This window comes from Vanessa cardui, chromosome 6 (genome assembly GCF_905220365.1).
Source record: "Vanessa cardui chromosome 6, ilVanCard2.1, whole genome shotgun sequence".
Taxonomy (NCBI): Eukaryota; Metazoa; Arthropoda; class Insecta; order Lepidoptera; family Nymphalidae; genus Vanessa; species Vanessa cardui.
The window spans coordinates 2,344,437-2,364,742 of NC_061128.1; the positions used below are offsets into that span (position 1 = coordinate 2,344,437).

A 20,306-nucleotide genomic window follows, 5' to 3' on the forward strand; every position below is an offset into this window, starting at 1 on the left:
ACCTAATAATAATAAGCGGAATTTATCGCATAAACGAAATATATTTTGTAGTGCGATACATCAATGTCAAAACGATGCAGCGATATTAATCCATATCCCTCGTTTTTAGGGAGTGTCTAATTATTAAATTAATCAGATTATTCATTAAACATGTAATCTTTAATATTTATTTAATAATAATTAAATAGAGTTTCTGTGTTTTCTGTTGTTTTTTTTGTCTCAAATTATTGTATCCTTGCACATATGTATATTATGATAATTTATAATCAAAACGATATGTTATTGTTTTTTTTTATTTACTATATTAATAAAGTTTAAAAAAAAAACAACTTGAACTTCGGTTGATGGTGGTTTTAATAAAACTTTAATTACCTAAATATTAATTGATACGATTTTAAATTCGGGGTCCGAAACAAAAATAGATGAAAACCAGTATCTCTATTGTTCTACGATTGTAGGTAAGAATAAAAAATATAAAAATCCAATTATTTGTATCCGTTCGCCTTTGAGTCTAAGGGTTAAGGGCGGATAGGCGCGGCGCACTTTCTTTTATTAAATGATATCACTGCGGCGTCTTCGACGAACATAAAGGCGTACTCTGATTGTTTTGTAACGTATAACATTGTCAGTTTAAGGAAGAGGTTTTTAATGGAAATAAATGGTTCTACATTAAGTAAATCTTAATTATTCAGAAGCTAACTCCTCGTTGTTTCATATATGTAATAAAGATGTCTTATAGACCACTTAGTATAAGGTTCATTAACATCCGAATAATTCATATTGAGTGCGTTTTTAATTCAAAATATGAAACACCATTGTAGAGTCTATTCCCAGTATAAAAAGGACTAACTATGTGTTGAGATATTTTCCTGGTTTAATGTGGTGAATTAATGTTACCATGTATGAAAATATATATTCCTATATGCATTATTATAATAAAACAATGTTCAATCAAACTTGAATATCCGCATCGATATTGACTATTTTATTCTAACGCAATTTTAAGCCAATATCGTTTATAGAGCGAACACCGTGTTACACTGGATTAAAATCTGCAGTGGTTTTAGCTTTCATAAATATGTAGGTCCCGGGATTGGTATACTCGGTATACAATACGGGATTCTGAAACTAAATGACTTAAATTATTTCTAAACGAATACAGCGATAATAACAAAAAAGATACCTATTTCCTTGCAAAAGTCTGTTATTGATACTTTTAAAATCGTATGACTTTAGAATACATAGTTTATTTTGTAACGCTAACCTTCACAAAGAAATATATTTTAAAAGGAGGTATGAATTTAACCCGTAGATATTAATTCGGGACGGGACAGCAAGTAAACGGAAATAAAGGACATCTATTTTCTACATTTACTACAATAAAGTATAAATAAATAAAAATGAAGTGGCGGTGAATTTAATGTACCTACTATTCTTGAAGTAAGGATCGTTATGAGAACGCGAACTATTGCAAGTCATAAAAGTGCAAGGGTTACATCGTTCGATGAAGCCCCTTATAAAGTAAAGACTTTGAAATATTCAATAATAAAAATTAAGTTGTTTAATTTTTTGTACATTCTTTATTTGAAAATAGGACGTTGATTCCATAAAATAAATTGAATATATTTTTCAAAATAATTAATTTATTAAATAGCTTGTAATGTAATAAAATACAATTTAAGTGATTACGTTACTTGCAGCTAGGTATAGTAAAATCCTATTTGTATCTCGTGGAGTCATATAATATCGTCAGGATGACGTTATGATCGGATGTGCGCCAGGTAAGTGTATTTATAAACCAGACTAAAGATACACACGTTTTGTCAGTTTAAAATTATTCAACGCCTCCTTGGTCTGGAAGGTTGTTGTTACTTGTTTGACGTAACCACTATTTCATCCTAGAGCCGTCGTAATTACAGATATGTTACAGTTAAATACTAGGAATAGTCTGGGTAATTACCCGAGTAATTACTTGGGCGAGACAGAAGCATCCATAGATTAGAGCTCGTATATTAACAGTTTACATTAATAATATAAACTCATGATAAATTAGTTTAAATATACATTCATAATTGCAAAGTTTTCATGGGTTTCATCCCTAAGAAAAAGTATATTTAATATTTAAAAAATCTGGACAAATGAGCAGGAAATTGATATGAAATTGACATCGGTTCCCATAGACAAAAGTTCTGACAAATACTGCATGAGCCATACATAACACAAACATTACGTTAATTGAATTATTTTAGTGTTTAATTTTAATTAAAAGATGAAATGCTTAATTATAGGAGAAAGAAACGACAGTTATACTCATCATCATCATCATCCTCCTGCCCTTTTCCCAATATTATTTGGGGTCGGCGCAGCATGTCTTCTCCTTCCATACTTCTCTGTCAGACGTCATCTCACAAGTAACATTCTTTCTAACCATATCGTCTTTCACACAGTCCATCCATCGTGTTCTTGGTCGTCCTCTACCTCTATATCCATCCACATCCATGCTCAAGGCCCTCCTCACAATATGTTCCTCATTCCTCCGCATTACATGCCCATACCATGATGATGAAACGACAGTTATACTCAAAATCAATTTAATTTAAACATCGGTGAAGGGAGCTTACGACCCTGAAGGATACAGAAAATAATTTGAAGACTCACATTATCCGTATACACGAATGGTAAAACATTCATAGGTTATATATTATCACTTGGCTGACTTCCTAACGTAAAGCGTAAATCAAGTCTCGGCGAATACATCAGTATAATTTATTGCAAGATCAAAAATAGATACAGTTTTTAAAACGTTGCAGAAGAATGCAATTAATTTTAATTACTAACGATACTTTGTAAAACTTTCTTTAACGTTGTAAAAATATTTTTTAATGATTTATGACATTTAGATTTATATTATAAATGTATTCTTTCGGGTTGATTCTATAGATAAAAAATATTTTTTCGTTAAAATTCATCATTTATTTTTGTAGCGTTTTTTTGGGTCTACACATAAATATTAGCATTTTGAGCACTATGCTTTTCCAGTTGCCGAGTTAATTGATATCAGTGCGGAGAAAAACAAAATGCAAGGGCGAATGATAAATACTGATGATGATATGATACTGTTAAAAAATATATATTCGTTTCTTTCTATACTGTGGTAAATGCTATGAATCTTTCTAATCAATTGTGCATTGAAAAATATATTGATAAATAACATTAGCCATCGTGTGCTTATAATAATACAACGATCCAATTTTCGTACATTAGAATAGAATTGTCATTATACTTTAATATTTAATAACATACAACACTTCTTTTGAAGGATATCATCAATTTGATGTCAAAAATCACTGGTTCCAAATTACAGTGATTATTAATATTGATAAAAAATTGCGAGTCCGTATTCACACTAGTAAAAAAATATATCTTACTGTACATTTTTTCCGTCTTAAAACATATTATGCAGGAAATTGACGTAATAAATAATGAAGTTTATTTAATTTATAACGAACCGATGCTGCAAAAAGCTTTTAATCATTTAGTCTTAACGATCAGTAAAATTCTAGAGCGTCTACGTTTAGTCTAATTTAATTTATAGATTTTTTTGTACTGTTGGATAAAAAAATATATGAACAAGTAATTTATTATTTGGGATTTATTTTTGTACAGATTGTATATGGGTTTTCTTTGGCCATAATAATAACTAAAATTGTATAGATATATGGCTACGAGCACCTAGGAGCTAAAAACAAAATTTTAATAAATGATATGTACACAAAAACTATATCAATTGGATTTAAGTGGAACTCAACATGCTTATTACCTAGGAAAATAAATTTATTCAAAATGCTATTATTACGTCCACAGAATAACGTCCTAGTTGCACATTAAATGTGTTATAGATTAATTAACACATAAATTCATAGTAAACATTCGGTATTGTAATCGTGTGCCACTTAAAAATGCAATACTATTACGAGCACTATCATTGTTTACTCGTTACATTTCCTGTGAGCTGTATCGAGCTTCCTCTGACCACATCAAAGTTAAAAAATTCCATACGTTCAATATTTAATGGCGCACGCTTTTAAGATAAATTAAAATAACAAAAACGTCTTAATTGTTATTTATGTGCAAATTATCGATAAGCTCTTTGAGAAAAGAAAATATATAATTTAGATCATATAAAATGAAGATATTTTCATCTATCGTACGATATGCGCGGATTGTTTGCGTCTTGGCATAGTCACTTTAAGTTTCCATGTTTCAAAGGATTTTATCGAAACGAAAAGGTGTGACTCGTACGATAAGATTTATTTACAGTTGGTCAGTCATGCAACGTACAAATTGTTGCGATTTTATTACGCTTAATGTGATATTTATAATTGTTTGTAATAATCACGTCTGAATGGGTTCCTCATTCTCAATCTATTCTCCCGTTAAACATTAATATTCCCGATAAAAAAACAAATCAGCAGATTGGATAATCGGTCAAAATGACGCCAATTACTTTGTATTTATTAATTAATAGAATTTATTAAGTAAATATTAGGTATATATTATACACATACTCTTTCCTTACAAATACACATTCCATCATTATCGATACCATATATTGAATGTGTATAGTATCAGTATTAATTTGTCACATCACTATTTATATACGAGGTAGATAGAGGTATAAAGAATCACTTATCATCGCCGTGTTCATTCAATCATGGCAGCCGTTACGCTTTGTTAGCATATCAATATGACGCCTGATACTACCTCTTATAGAAGTAAAGGGTTGCGTGAGTGAATATAGTTTTTTTTTATTACAAGACCTACTACTAAGATTTACTAATTTGTTTAAGACACATATTTATTGTAAACTTATTTATTTTGAACACATAATTATTATATTCTAAAAAAGTGTGATTTTTTTATTTATCATTTGTAGGTATATAGAATGATGGAAAACTTTTTTCAATTAAGTATATTTTTGTATGAATGCATTGAAAAAGTGATTGTATAGAATAGTAGTAATAAGTTATTCTTTATGTTTTATTCATTTGTTATTCGAAATAAGATAATATCCTCATAAAAATGTAATCGTAGCATATCTTTGACAGCTATGACATTGTTTTATAAATAAAAGTGTATTACATGATAATAATAATTTCACAAGACAGACTTTGTATACTCTTTGTATATTATACAATTAATAATTATAATTGCTTTATTGAAACGTATTAAATATTAATAATTTATATATATATTACCCACTAAAAATATATTCTTCAATAATAAGCCGAAGATAGGGAACCTTTCATTGTATATATATATATACTTCATGTGTATTCATTTTTTTCGGTAACAACAACCAGAAAAAGGAGGAATTAATGTAACTCATATTAATCCATATCATGTGTAATATATGATCTGGAAGACTGTAATAGACTGCCTGCCGTAAGACAATACTTGCTATTGATTGTTTTTGTATACTAACTTATTGTAGAGAAGTAGCCAAGATAAGAAGCCCCTTTTTTCAATATGGAACGGCCTATTCGCTCCTCTGTCTGACTTTAGCATAAAAAACTGTCGGGTGTACATTTGCTTCAATTTTTAGCTTGATTACAAGACAGCCAAGGAGGTTTTATATCTAAGAGTTTTAAATAAAAGAACAAACATAAATTTTATATTAAGTAAATATTATTTCCGTATGTAGAAGTGTAAGCGCATATTTTGTTTTCATACCTTGATTGACGACACGATCTTATTTGTTTTCACTCAGTATTGTATGACCGACTGTTATACACCTACGTGTTTATAAACAATGATGTCATGTATGGGACACGCTTTATTGCGATGTTAAGGAAGCAATCTTTATATAAATCTTCCGTATCTATGTAACTGAACTCTTCCTTTGAGTAACTAATATAGTTTATATTTGTCCTGATGGTTTAGGCGGCGCGGCGTTGCAATGGGAAAGTAAATATAATTCTTATTTTACCCGGATAATGTTCGGACAGGCAGTTATGTATAAAAATGTTATATACATTTTACTAATTAAAAGCCAAGTGTATATTAATTATTCTAAAGTTTTGTGTCTTGTTTGTAATACTGTTTTATAAACCAATGTCAAATTAAGATTTACATTAAAATAATTATTACATTAAAAAATAATCTGTTATCTTTTATAAAGTAGGTACATAAATATATATTTTTTTAATATTATAAAGTAAATTGTTAAGAATACAGTAAACTTATTGTTTCTAAAAGAACGTAACCAGTATTAGCTTGATCAATCTCTCCTATTTTTATATTGAGTTCACTCGCCCTCCAACCTCTGAAATCTCAATACAAATTGATTTAACATGATTACAAATGCCTTATTATCTTTTCAGGAAAACCTGCAAGTCGTGTGGATGTGACCGGCTGCAGCATTCCGTTTATCATGAGGAGCTTGGATCAGTGCGCGACCGCCTCGGTTTGCGAGAGTCTCGCGGGCACATTTCCTATGATAACAGTCCGCCCGGCCTTACCGCTAAACAGGTAAACAATTATTACCATTATATAAAACAAAATTGTATTAAGTGCGCTATAAAAATTATATACAACGTAACATTCGGTTCTCATAAAGCAACCAAAACTAAATACGGATTATTTTTATCCTATTATTTACTCCGTTGGCTTCAGAGTTCAGAGGAGTTATAAGACCATTTTATGTAATACTATGCTCTATATTTTTTGATAGTTGAAAACGAGAAGAACCGGCTAAATAACTCACGCTGAGTTATGTTATCAGCTTATATGTAATATTGAATATAGAAATAACTAACTATCTTATTCATGAGGTATTATTTTACAATAAATATATTTTATTGTATAAAAAAACTTTTGCGGCGAAGTGAAGCATTAATTTTTTCAGTATCAGCATTGTTAGGACTTTGTCTAGGTGCTGTTTTATAACAGTATATATGCACAAAAGGCCTTATGTAATTTAGAAATGCTATAACTACTCATTTTTTTGGAGAAACATAGTTAATTTTTTGTCTAAACCAAACATTGCAGACTGAACTATATTGGACAGCGTTGGCTGAACGAACTCCAAACGCAGTAGGTGGCGCCACCGGCCCCGCTGCGTGGCGTGCGTGGCGAACCAAAGCCTTAGCTACGCAGCTTCCAAAGCAAGACTTATCGCTGGCACACTGTAGGCACATAGATGACACCCACCGTAAACAATTCGAAGACTTCGTAGCGGCCCGGAACGAAATTGCATTAGATATTGGTATGTTACTTTACAGCGCCATCTGTCGTACAATAGCTGCAATATCAAATTAAGTGATCGAATATCTGTTACAGGACTTGCATGTCAACATCACGGTCCTTCCGCCGAATGTATGGGTTGTACTAAGACGATTCGTAATGGCAATGTAGTAATTCAGGCACCGCGAATTAGTGAAGAGGTAAATTGACCTATTATAAAACCATCATAATTTAATCTAAAACAAGAATCAGCGCCATCTATTAAAAATTTAGTATCAATCATTTAACATAGGTGGCATTCATAATTTTAGTTTTTACTATTCCCCGCTAGATGGCGCTAATATGTTATATTTATTTTCCAGGCCTTATTTCATCCAGCATGCTTTACGTGTTCTGAATGCGACGAGTTGCTCGTTGAACTTGCCTATTGTGCTTTGGACGGTCGTCTCTACTGTGTTCGACATTATGGAGAGCGCCTCAAGCCTAGGTGTCATGCTTGTGATGAGGTATGTCTTTTTAAATATTTAGTATTTTTATGGTTTAAACCATTACAGGATTATAAACAACAATATTAACTAATAAACTGTACTTAGTTTATGATTTATTTCAAACTATAAACCCAGACTAACGTGCATTAAAACACAAATGTCAAACGAAAACGCATAAATCGTAATAGGCGGTTAAAACACAAATTGTATCACCGACACTGTTTACGTACATTTTAATAAAATATACATTATATCGATGTTACTGAGTTCTGGCACAGGTTTGTTGTAAACTTACAAAATTCTTGCATTTAAACAAAACATTATTCATGTTGGTCGCAAAGTAAACCCATTACCATGTAATATCGCAAAATAAACCCAAATACTGTAAGCAAATACATAACTATCCAAGTAATCAATTATAACATATTTAAACCTATCCCAATATATCCAAGAGATCATATGATTGATTTACTGCCAATTACTTTAGGTAACGAACGTGACTCATTGATGAGACAATTAGTAGTGAATCATTGATCACTGCTTGCCCTTTTTAGAGTAAAATGATTCAATTTAAACACGGAATACTGCATATATTATAATTTAAATTGATAGTTATTTAAAGTCACAGCTTACTACTAAACAACTAATTTCAAAGTAAATTTTATAAAAACTTTTATTAGTTTATATTTCTTAAGAATAACTCTGAGGAACCTATTTATTGAGCTTAGATTTTTAGTATTACTTATATTATATGTAACCGGAATTAATGGAACCTATAAGTAAAACATAAAATATATCTATCAAATATCTCAATATATTTAATACAAATAGCACTTGAGCGTGATGTGCCTGTGTCCCCTAATGTTTGTATTCTTGATTCATTGAATAAAGATGCCAGGCGTATAAATAGAATTATTATTATTATAATAAAGCTATCATCCGGCCAATGCATTGGAAATGAGTCTATGACATTCTCTTAACGGCTGTGTTCACAAAAAATACAACATTTGAAAATCGATATTCGAGCCGTCTGTCAAAATAATTGAGACTTTAAATACATACTATAGGAATTCAGACAAAATCGTAATCTTACGATCGAGTTCTATGACTCGTTTAAAATATTTTTTTAGTAATTTGTTTGACCAGAACAATATTAAAATAATTTCTATTCTTACTATAATTTGTTTAAAACAACATACAATCAAGTAATTTCAGCCGGTTTTAATATTTTTTCCTGAAAACCGTTTTTTTTTCTTAAAACGGTCGTCGACTCAGCATACTTATATTACCATGAATAGTACGCTATATTCATATTGAAATATATCGATATATCGAAATCACGTTTTCGAAGAAGATATTATTCGGTTGCTATATTTTACGGTGTTTTATTTATTTAATTGCAAGCAAATATTCCACATCCTTCTAAAGTGCATCGAATTTTTAAAAATACTACAAAGCACAGCATACGGAATAACACATTGGGATACACTCTGTACAGACAGACAAAAAAAAAAACAAAATAAAAAACATAAAAATCGAATGAAAAAGTTTACATATTATATATATTTTCCATACAGCAATGCATACAACAGCTAAGAAGCGGATACACAAAATAATTCATCGGGAAGCATTTGACAGCACCTATTTAACTTGTTGTTTTGAAGTAAACACTCTATTTCGATATTGGATACGTAAAATTAATTATTTATGTATCCAAATAAAATGTTACGAAATAACCTTAGCTATTTCTGCCCGGAGCGTCTGTCTGACTGACATTTACCAGTTGATACTAAGTTAAGCTTCAGAATGAGACAAATCCATACTAATATAAATACAAGAGTTACTATGTCTCTCTGTTGCGTTTTCGCTATAACGCTGGGCTGATTTTAATTGTATTCAGTACTTTTGAGATATTCTTTTATTAATCAGACCACCTCTGACCATAGACTCGGACAGAGTATTGCTATTAAAAATATTTCTTAGATTTATATATGTAGTTATTCTCTTCCTCGTACTAACATATAATCATAATTACATTACGACTGATTAATCTTGATATAACTAAAGAAGTTTATTTTACTATGATCTTTATTACAAAGAATATCGATTTGCCGATCTTTGTCGATTTTGATCACAACATAATAAAAAAAAAGAAACATAAGGATATATTCTGCTTAATTTGTTCCTTCTTCACATTTCTTCTTTTACAATACGTTGATATTTTTATCTTAATGTCTCAACACATAAATAAAGTTACAATAAACATCTAAATATATAATGTAATCGTTAAACTGTCGAGGTATATGAAATGTTATACTCATTAAAATTACGTCGTTTATCATTTATATTAATATAATTATCATTGTCTTTTATTATATTCTAAATTAAATTACAGTTATAAGTGGTCACGGATTTGTGCCGCGAGCAATGACTAACCCCGATAGGTTAAGCTGGATTTAGACTACAGGGTTTAAAAGACTACTTGTTTTTTTTTTGTATGTAAAAATACATGTTTCGCATAAATGTTGACCAACTCACGGCGCGATGATAAATGAATTAAATTAGTTAAAAGCTTTGAACGATATTATAACTATAGTTTTTGTTTCGCGATTATTTGATACAAAGATTTATATCTTGTGGGTGTACAAAAATGTATATTTTTAATCTGAAAGTAATTGACAAACTTATATAGTTTAAGCCATGAGAAGATGAAATGAATTTGTGCATATTTGATCATCACTGTAAGTTCGATTGCATGTAATTAAAACATAATAATAATAATATATTCAATTCCATTACATAATTTTCATAACGCTCTTCCAAGAAGTGCCAAAACTCCCGCTTCTCCGTCTTCCATTCTGATTCTGCCAACTCTTTCAGACCGTTGTTTCACTCGGTTACAGCTTTTCGCTTCGTTTGTTGATCCAATCAAAATATTAATAGAAAAACAATTAAGACTAATTATACCGAATAAGCTTAATGAGGACGAGGCCCACGAAAGGTCAATCGTCTTTCAACATGTTTAAAGGCACAAGTTTTCTGCCAAATTCATAATATCTTAACAGCGAATATCGTATCGATTGATCTGATCGCGGATGTGAGAATAGGAACAAATCAAGGTGATATCTTTCATCGACACGTTCGTTCGTGGTATGAAATAGAAACGTGAGTGACATTGTAAATATTTGGCACGTGAGGTTGCTCCCTAAGAATCTCTTATTCAAATCATTTATCCAGCATTGCTTCTGGATAATGTCTAATATTATTTTACTCTAGAAGCTTGTTTATCATGACCGTGTAAGATTAGAATGATAACATAAATGTGACCAAAATTATGGTGACAAAGTTGCTATTGAAAATCTTTGAACAACTGAACACTACTTAGCGTAATATGAAATTGCAGCGCTTTGTGCGCAAAATTTTTGCCCAAAATAATAAAACACAGCTAAAAGACGTACCATTAAGCGCTTTAAGTTCAACAATGATCTAATAGTTAAAGCATAACTAGCAAAATCTAAATATATGCCAAAAACTCCTCAGTTTTATTTTTCGGCTCTCTTAGTTAAGATCTCCTTTCGTATAATATGATTATTTTAATTAGTTAACCTCTACGCGAGTAATCTGCTGATCATGTTTTCACACTAAGTTAAATATAACAGAATAATTTACGACGTTGGAAGCATTTTACTATGCTAACAAATCATATTGTTTGACGCTAACCGATAATTTCCTATTAAAAGCTTCGCTGTATCGAAATTATTTCACGTATACTAAATTCTTTATAACTTACCTGAACTTAAACAAAACCCATTGCGTACATTGAAATTCGTCTAGGAATTAATACAACAACTAAAATGCAAAGGTTACAATATTATTACAATATTTGGAATGACTACAATTCCATTGGTATTGGATTTTGGGTGTAGTTTTAGGTTCTTTTTATAATGATGATGAAGTCGTCCGATTTCTCTCACGTCGGCAAATCTCACGGAAAATCCAGCCAAATACGAAAGACATATGGTACGCAAGTTTGTGCGCAAACAATTTATGCGGCTCAAGAATATTAAGTTTGTGCGGAATAATTTAGGTACAGGACCAACTTTCCTAGCTTCAGGTGCTTTCCGAAAAACGAGAGGGTACTTCCAACTTCCAGACAGTAGGCTAGCTAAGATATCTTTATTCATAAAAATCCAATACTATTTTTAATTCATAATATATCGTATAGTATAAAATGTCTGAAGTAAATCCCAATAGTATAGTAGAGTTTTCTATAATATCTTCAACTGGTGTAGATTAATTATAAGTAACTAAAATTAAAAATTATTTATGTTGTAGAAAGAGCTAACAAAGTTTTCAGAATACATCAAATTTTATGGTGTGTGCGTTTGTTATTCGTGGTTTGATGTCAACGGTAATATATTGGTCAGAAAAAACAATTTCTAAACTAGATCAATACAAAACATATAATATAGGGCAAAATGCTCAAATAATATTTAGTCGACGACATGCAATACGCTTTACCGTTGACAATATTAATGCAGCGCAACAGCTGTTCATTCATGTGGGGAGCATATTTTGAAATAAATGCACGTCGTTAAATCTATAGCTACCATTCTTATGTATTTTGATTACAAAAACCTTACAATGGTGCTGAAAACTGATAAAAGAATAATAATAAATCAAAAATGTAAACAGTTTAAAAGATATAATTAGCAAATAGATTATTATTAAATTAATAATGATTTCATATTATCTGGCTTTACCAACCCGCATTGGAACAGCGTGATGGAATATGTTCCAAACCTTCTCCTCAAAGGGAGAGGAGGCCTATAGCCCAGCAGTGGGAATTTACAGGCTGTTGTTGTTTGTTGTTGTTGGCTTTACTTATGCTCCGTATTAAGCTTATTTTAGTAAAATTTTAAAGTAAAGAAGAAAACAGTATGCAGTATGTAAATTTTGCATATTCGAATGTTTGTTAATCAATCACGAATGACTTGACAATTCTGAAATATTATTTATTTTATGCTTGAATGGCTAAGCAAAGCGGGAAGATGACACGAACGCCAACTGATAGACAAAGATTAATATATAAAGTCAATACAGTAAGACATGTTCAGCAACACAAACAGATTAGTATTATTACAGTTTACTCTTATTCAGTAAGAAATCTTATAAAGTAAGGTAATTATTTAAGAGTCTTGGATAGCGCTATAAACATGCAATAAAACGTAAATGGGCTAACTTTGTTCGTCTTTTTTTCATTTTGATATAGAATTCTGCCAAATTATTCCTCGTAGGAACTTAGTTTCTTAAGACTAAAACATAAGAAGTAACTGTAAGTAAGAATTCAAGTGAGAGTTTTAATTTTACTATAACCTTCTCCGAAATGGCTTAGGTCTTCTGGAAAGTAGCTATTAATTATATGGATATTGATTTAATAGTTCTGTTTTGGTAGGTATTACAAAAAATAAATTATTAATATACAGATCCCTGTAAAGATTTAAATAGTTTAAATGTATTTTTTTTATTTCTTTCTGCCTTTTTGCCCCATCCGGGGCTACTTGGCATGGAATTTTTTTTTACATATGTATTACGAAATTTTGATTAACAAATTTACAAAGTCTTAAGTTATATCAGGAAGTGACAAAATAGATACACTCCATTAATTACTCATGATCAGGTACAGTCAGACAGTGTATGAAAATAGGATTGAATTAGAAAATAATATTATTGGTTTATTTATTGTAATAGTTTTATTAATTATATTAATCGCATTGATCATCTGATCATACCTATGTAATTGAATTCCACGAAATCTTAATTAATGCTTGTCTTTTCGAAATAACTTTATAACAACTAAGTGAGGTTATTGTACTGACATGGGAAAAAAACGTTTTGTGAACCTTTTAAAGTTCAACGGCTTAGAAAGTTTAGATTTATAATAAATTGATTTTAGCAAGAATTCATTTTAATTTTTTAATAATTATTGTTTTCCTGTCATGACTCACTTATAGTGTTGCCCAAATGCAAGACCAAGACGAGACTTAGCCAGTCTTGGTCTTGGTCTTGCGCCAATACACCTGGTCTTGGTCTTGGTCTTGGTCTTGCGCTCCCAGTCTTGGTCTTGGTCTTGGTCTTGCAGCAAGAGTCTTGCAAGTCTTGCAATTACCTATTAGTCTATTACTATTTATTAAAGTTTATTTTAAATCTTAGAAAAACGTATTAGAATTCGAACATTGTGAGCTTGAATTAACATAGCCATAGTAAAGATCAAGCAGATTAATAAATTACTGAAGATTTGATAAGAAATTTGAAAAATCAACTGACCTATATGTCGTTTTTCATGGAAGTAACTGTTTCTTAATAATAATATTTTATAATTAAGAAACAGTTACTTCCACATTCCAATTTGTTTTTTACATGCCTTAGCAAATAAGCTTACATTTGCTAAAACTTGTAATAAACAAATTAATTACAATAACTTGACTGTATTTTAAAGAACAATATCTGTCTAGAAAGATTGATATATGAAATTTAATCAAAGAATTTTACGATTTATCATTTATTTCAATAAAAAATAAAATACAACACAAATCAAACATAACAGTACACAACAGATTTATCATTAGGTTATGTTACTTTATATCAATTTACGTGTTCAGAGTCGAGACGTGAATAAAATATATGAAAAGAATTAGTGCCAATCACTATTCTTCACATATAAGTGAATGTTTTAGCGTACATCTATACTAATATTATAAAGCTGAAGAGTTTGTTTGTATGTTTGATGACAGAAGTTTTAATATATAAATCCTGAACGTCACTATACCTCCAAAGTTACTCTATTCCTCGTGGACGAAGTCGCGGGCACTGCTAGTAAATACTTACTCTCATCATCTCTCTCAGAGATATTCGGGCTGGTAAGCAATACAAAACTTATCGCAGGCTTTATGTTTTATTAGTAGATAAGTATCTACGCTTTTTATATTATTTTATTAGTATTGTAGGATTGTTTTACACGTTTCAGGTATATTTAAAAGTGGCTACAATATTTATCAAACGGGTGATATTTAATAGTAAACCTAAGTGTTTAGTTTAAAACCGTATAATCAATATTATAATATATACTTACTAGAATAAATTATTATGACATCTACTACCTATTCTTACCATTTTATCTTAATCATAATACTACTTGCGTGATCATTATAGTGTATTCATTTTCATTCTAAGCTCTCTGAAACTTATTTATTTTTTGGAACACCTGTAGGTACTCTTAAAATTCGAAATTATTTTGCATGAGTATACCTACGCCCTGTGGCGGCCATAAAATAGTGTCAAATGTTGTGATTTCGGCGCGGCGGCAACGATTGTTGTATATGATTTCAAAAGAAGCCGCCGCCGCGTGTATCATAACCATGTACTTCCGAAAAACGGCAAATTACTTTGAGAAGTAAGTACAAAACCTTTGATGCCGCATTATCAAAGTGCCGATGATTAAAACATAACTATGCATGCACTCAGTTCGATTTTAATAGATATTTTTTTTATTCGCTATGTAGGTATGTTTATGGTATTAGTCGTAATGCGCATAGGTCCAGTTTTTCATATTCTTTGATACAGTTTTTTGCGTCTCATAGAATTCCTAAGAGTACCTATACACCGAACTGTTACACCTAACTACTCCGTGAAATAGCGCTAAGTCCTAGCTGCAAGACGCAAGAGTCTTGCAGACTATGTCTTGTTCTTGCGCAAGTCTTGCACGGTCAGTCTTGGTCTTGGTCTTGCTAAAAATACGCGGTCTTGTTCTTGGTCTTGGTCTTGCAAAAACGCAAGAACAAGACCAAGACTGCAAGACCAAGACTGAATTTGGGCAACACTACTCACTTATGTAGATTTACTTACAATACATTCAAGCAACTGTACTTAATTTAGTTTATTTAAAACTCCTTGGTTGTATGCAAACTGAGAATTAGTGTTTTTTTTTAATTAAAATAATTGTCGGAAACGAATACATTGAATTAAAAAAATAATAGTCTGTTGTTATGATAAGTTGTTCGAGGCGATTCAATATACGGAAGTTATATATCTATCATCTAGAAATACGATTGAATGTTGATTTATTATATTAAACGATGATCCGATCAAACCGCAATAGTACATATGTACTTTAAAACAACAAGATCTCTAGTTACGAACTGAAGCAGTGACGAGCAACCAGTTACATAACCCATCCCTAATTGTGTCAATGATTCATAACATTACTAATTCTAATTATAATATTGAGTTTAAAATAACCTTAGTTTAACGTGAATCCGATAATGTTTGTTCAGTATTCGCTTATGGAATAAAAATAACACTTGAACAGTAACAGTACTGTACTGAATTGTTCACACCTTACCAGTAATTCAGCAACCATTGCGTCGTTTGCTACATTCGCGCGCTTTTCGGGAATATTTCCGCCATTTTAATATTTTGACGTTTATGTTTTTTTAAAGTTTTCTTTAACTTTGCCTAAGGAGTTAACGCCGTCAGCAACAAAATAAACAGGTATTATAAATTTTATATTTTATTTGTATAATGTTGTCTTAAATTTATTTGTATTTATAAATTCGTTATCATGGTTAAAACAATAAATTAATACAACGTATGTATGTTTATTTGGGCGTATCTGAAGTGGTGGCCTACATTGAGATTCAAACAAATTATTATTACTAAATAACAGTAGGATCGCATCTCGAGTTTTAATGGTAGGTATATGAACGTTCATATACTATGTTTATAAACTTTAAAATATATTATATGTATGTATTATTGAAGCATTCTATAAATTAAGTCTTTATTTGCATTAAAAAAAGTACGAGAATTCTAAAATAGATAAAGTGTATAAATATTATGAAAACTGTTCTTGCTTATCAATTTTCCGCTAGACATTGCGGAAGAGGCGACAGGTTCGACTTCGGCCTAGCAAAGAATTCCTTCATCGATCCCCTAAATAGCGATCGATATCTTTGAAGTTGTGCGAGCTTGTTTATAGACACTAGTTCGATGTAATAAATATAATTGACGCACACACGCGACAACGAACACTTCTTAGCTGTACAGCGTTCGCCAACTGAGAACTCAATACTCTTTCGACATCTACCGAGGACGTGTCTCTTCCAGCCTGTGCATTCAACGAGTTAACAAAAAAAAAAGTTCGACAGTGATTTGTCATTGTGAAACGATTCGATTTTAAAACAGCGCGCGAAGTTTTGCCGCGATTGTGTTTGTGCGTTCGGAAACGAGCAATTGAAAAAGTAAATTGTGAGTGACGTTTAAAAAGAGCATGTGTTTTTTCCCCGTCCTTTACAAATTTCCTCAACTTTTAAATGATTTGTTTTTGGTAAATTACTAAGACATTTCTTAATCCTTCGACATGTACTTAACTATTGCTATATATAATTTAATATTATATACAAGGTTTATTTTAAGATAGGATACATAATTTATACATACTTTAACTAGGTTTTTCTATTAAATATTTGTTCCATTACTCACATTTCTTAGTATAAAATGAAATACTTGAACAACATTAATGTGTTACAAGCGATTAATTCAATCATTAAAAAATATATTTATTTTAACTGAACAACAGCTTCTAAAAATTTTACGGGTGAAATGAAAACAACTTCACTTGCACTGTACTAAAAAGTGTCTCTACTCACCACTAGGTGGCGGTTAGTTTTCGACAAACATTTCAAATTAAAATTGAACTGCCTAAACAAAAATGAATATATCCTTTTTTAATAAAACTAGTTTATTCTTCATTAAGAAATTATTTAATTTAACAAATATATCGATTTATATTAATTTATAGACTTACGTGATTACATGCAATTCTGTATGCAATTGATATTTAAATGTTTCGTGATTGACTAATGAAAATATTATTGGGCAGTATTCATGATTACAATACATTAGACATAATTTGTGTTGTGAATTTTGAATATTCTGAGTTGTCCTGAACTCCTTATATGTTTATAAAACCCATCACCGGTGAGATAAATGAACAAACAAACTAAACCAAGTTTATACTTAAATTTATAAACAAAATCTTTACATAAAATTGAAAAATAAAAACGTAAAATTGTAAGTTATTAAAACATTTTTCTTGAGTTATTGTAATAAATCGATGGGGTAAATAGAGCTTTATGTTCAACTATTGTACTATCATAGTTTAAATATTTCATAAGTTATGGAAAACCATCTTGTGCGCGTATATTTTATTTCTTAGAATCGTTTATTTAAAGGCTAACTTAGAAGTATAAGAACCTCCAGATGTCAAGCAATTTTATAGCTTTCGATGTCAAAAATTCTCAGCATCACTGAATCTAGAAGTTAATGTTTATCCTTTAAATATACTGGTCATAATTAAATACCGTTTATAATTTTATATAGTTACTCTCGATTAGAAGTACATAAATCTTAAACTCTTTTCGATCATATTCGATTTATTTTATCGGTAATTGGATAGAGTGTGTACTTTTGTTAACGAACCCATTTATGTCCCGCACACTCAGTGCCGTATCATATTATGTATTGAAGTAATCTTCACACAACAGTGCTGCTACCCCAACTAAAAATGAGACTATTTTCCAAAACTGGAATCCAAGCACATACCTTCGTTGACAGATTTACTTCAGAAAATGCCTAGAAAAAAATATAAAAAATAATATGCCTTTAACTAAATACTATTAACAAACTACTTCAAATAGCGTTACAATTTTATTTCTAAAGTATTCTTGTCGCTTAAGATATTCTCCAAAAGGCCGTGTTATAAGACGGCATTATAGTGCCGTTGATTTCACACTATTTGTGACAAATTTTTAACGACAACAGCTCAGTCACGAAGCTACAATTCAAAGCTATTTTGTAGTTTTATGAGTTATTAGCCTACATGTTATTTAGTAAACGATTCAATTATTTTCTTATAAGGAAAAGTATTAGCCGTTTTGAATTAAAGTTTAGTTATTTATTTACTGTTAATATATCATATATTGCTAAGTTGACAGAGTTGCCAATCAAGCTAAAAGTCACTGTAAGAGTCGCTTCAGAATATTATTAAGTATTACCTAGTACTAAGTACTATTAGTACTAGTAACATTACTTATAGAAGTAAACAACAGCACAATCAGCGATTTCTTATATATTTATTGCTTCCACGAGTAAATTTATTCTCCGATTCCGTCGTTCCGATTTCGTACGGCTAAAAATCATTTTTTCACCTTGTACATAGGGAAGAAAAAAAAAAGTAAAATATTTTTAGTAAGTGTGTACGTTACGAAAGAAGGTACTATGCTTAATAACAAATAGATCTATGGCTTCAAAGATACCGTAATAAGAATTAGTGGTATTACATTTTTTTTATATGTATAGATTAACCATCTGAAACAAATTAAAATCTTTTAATGAATCAGTAACACTATACTTAAAAATTGAATTTAACTTCAAAGGAAAACCACAATCTCTTTTCGGGATTAACAATCTTACTATTTTCTTACAACCATTAACGACCGATATAAACTTAGACCACGTTAACTAAAAGTTTAAAGGCCACCAGAGTAATAAGGCACTAAATACCAATATGTCTTTCATTGTTAATATGATATTATAGATAGTTAAAAATGAATACTACTATTATTTGTTCAAATTATGCATATATAATATAGTCGCATTCTTGTAATCACACAATTCCAATGGTACAGTTGTGAGTGAAACAAATTTAAAAAACGTCCAAAAATTTTTAATATTACAAAATTAATGTATAGCACTTTGTACGAAATTCAACATATGTACATATATAAATCTAAGTTCATTATCAATTTAACTCAGTTCCAACAGGAATCATTGGAGGGACGTAAATTAACTGAGACGGAGCGCAAAGCTAAAAAATCGAATAACATCTGCGCGCGCGCACGCCAACTCGGATTAAACGATAAAAATCTGGACACTGTCATGCCATACGTCTCAGTTGCCAGCAATAGATCACTTTGACATTGTGACGAAGCTTCAATTATAAAGGTTTAAATACCAAGTACCTAATAAATATTTTGACTACGGTGTAATGTTATTCGAATTCACGAAGTCTAAAGTCACAAAGACTGAACTAATTTTGATGCGGTTAATAAGATTAATAGTTCTACGATCGAGCTTCTTGTTGTTTTGCGAGCGTCTTGTCTGTTTTATGTCTGACAGCTAAAATTTGTTAGTGCCAAATAATCGTAAATTTATTTTTCTTTACCTTATTAAATTCGCATGAATATAATATTTGTGATAACGACTTTAAAACATAATTTGTACATTAAATTATACATAATTTAGAAAATTAAAATAATACAAAATATACTAATAATAATTTGATATTATATTATTTTTATTGTTAATCAAAATTCAACATACAAGTATGTAGCAAAAGATCTAAAATTATTAATATAGTAAATTGTCCAAAGAGGTTAAACGCGATCAAGTAGAAATAAATGGGAATAAATACATGTACACACTAAGATTTGAATAAAAGATAAAAACAAACAA

General features: G+C 30.3%; 1 protein-coding gene across 5 annotated transcripts in view; it reads left to right on the forward strand.

Annotated features, from left to right (window-relative positions):
- The window catches only part of LOC124530259 (four and a half LIM domains protein 2), a 149,456-nt gene that overhangs the window by 96,690 nt on the left and 32,460 nt on the right, over nucleotides 1-20,306 (forward strand). For 4 of the 5 annotated variants that reach the window (XM_047104322.1, XM_047104317.1, XM_047104320.1 and 1 more), the window contains exons 3-6: nucleotides 6,384-6,531; nucleotides 7,051-7,267; nucleotides 7,342-7,445; nucleotides 7,608-7,751. In XM_047104322.1, the coding sequence (XP_046960278.1) occupies nucleotides 6,384-6,531; nucleotides 7,051-7,267; nucleotides 7,342-7,445; nucleotides 7,608-7,751 (613 nt within the window). Of the gene's footprint in view, nucleotides 1-6,383; nucleotides 6,532-7,050; nucleotides 7,268-7,341; nucleotides 7,446-7,607; nucleotides 7,752-16,802; nucleotides 17,040-20,306 lie in introns of those variants that run through there. The other variant, XM_047104325.1, reaches the window with a different exon arrangement.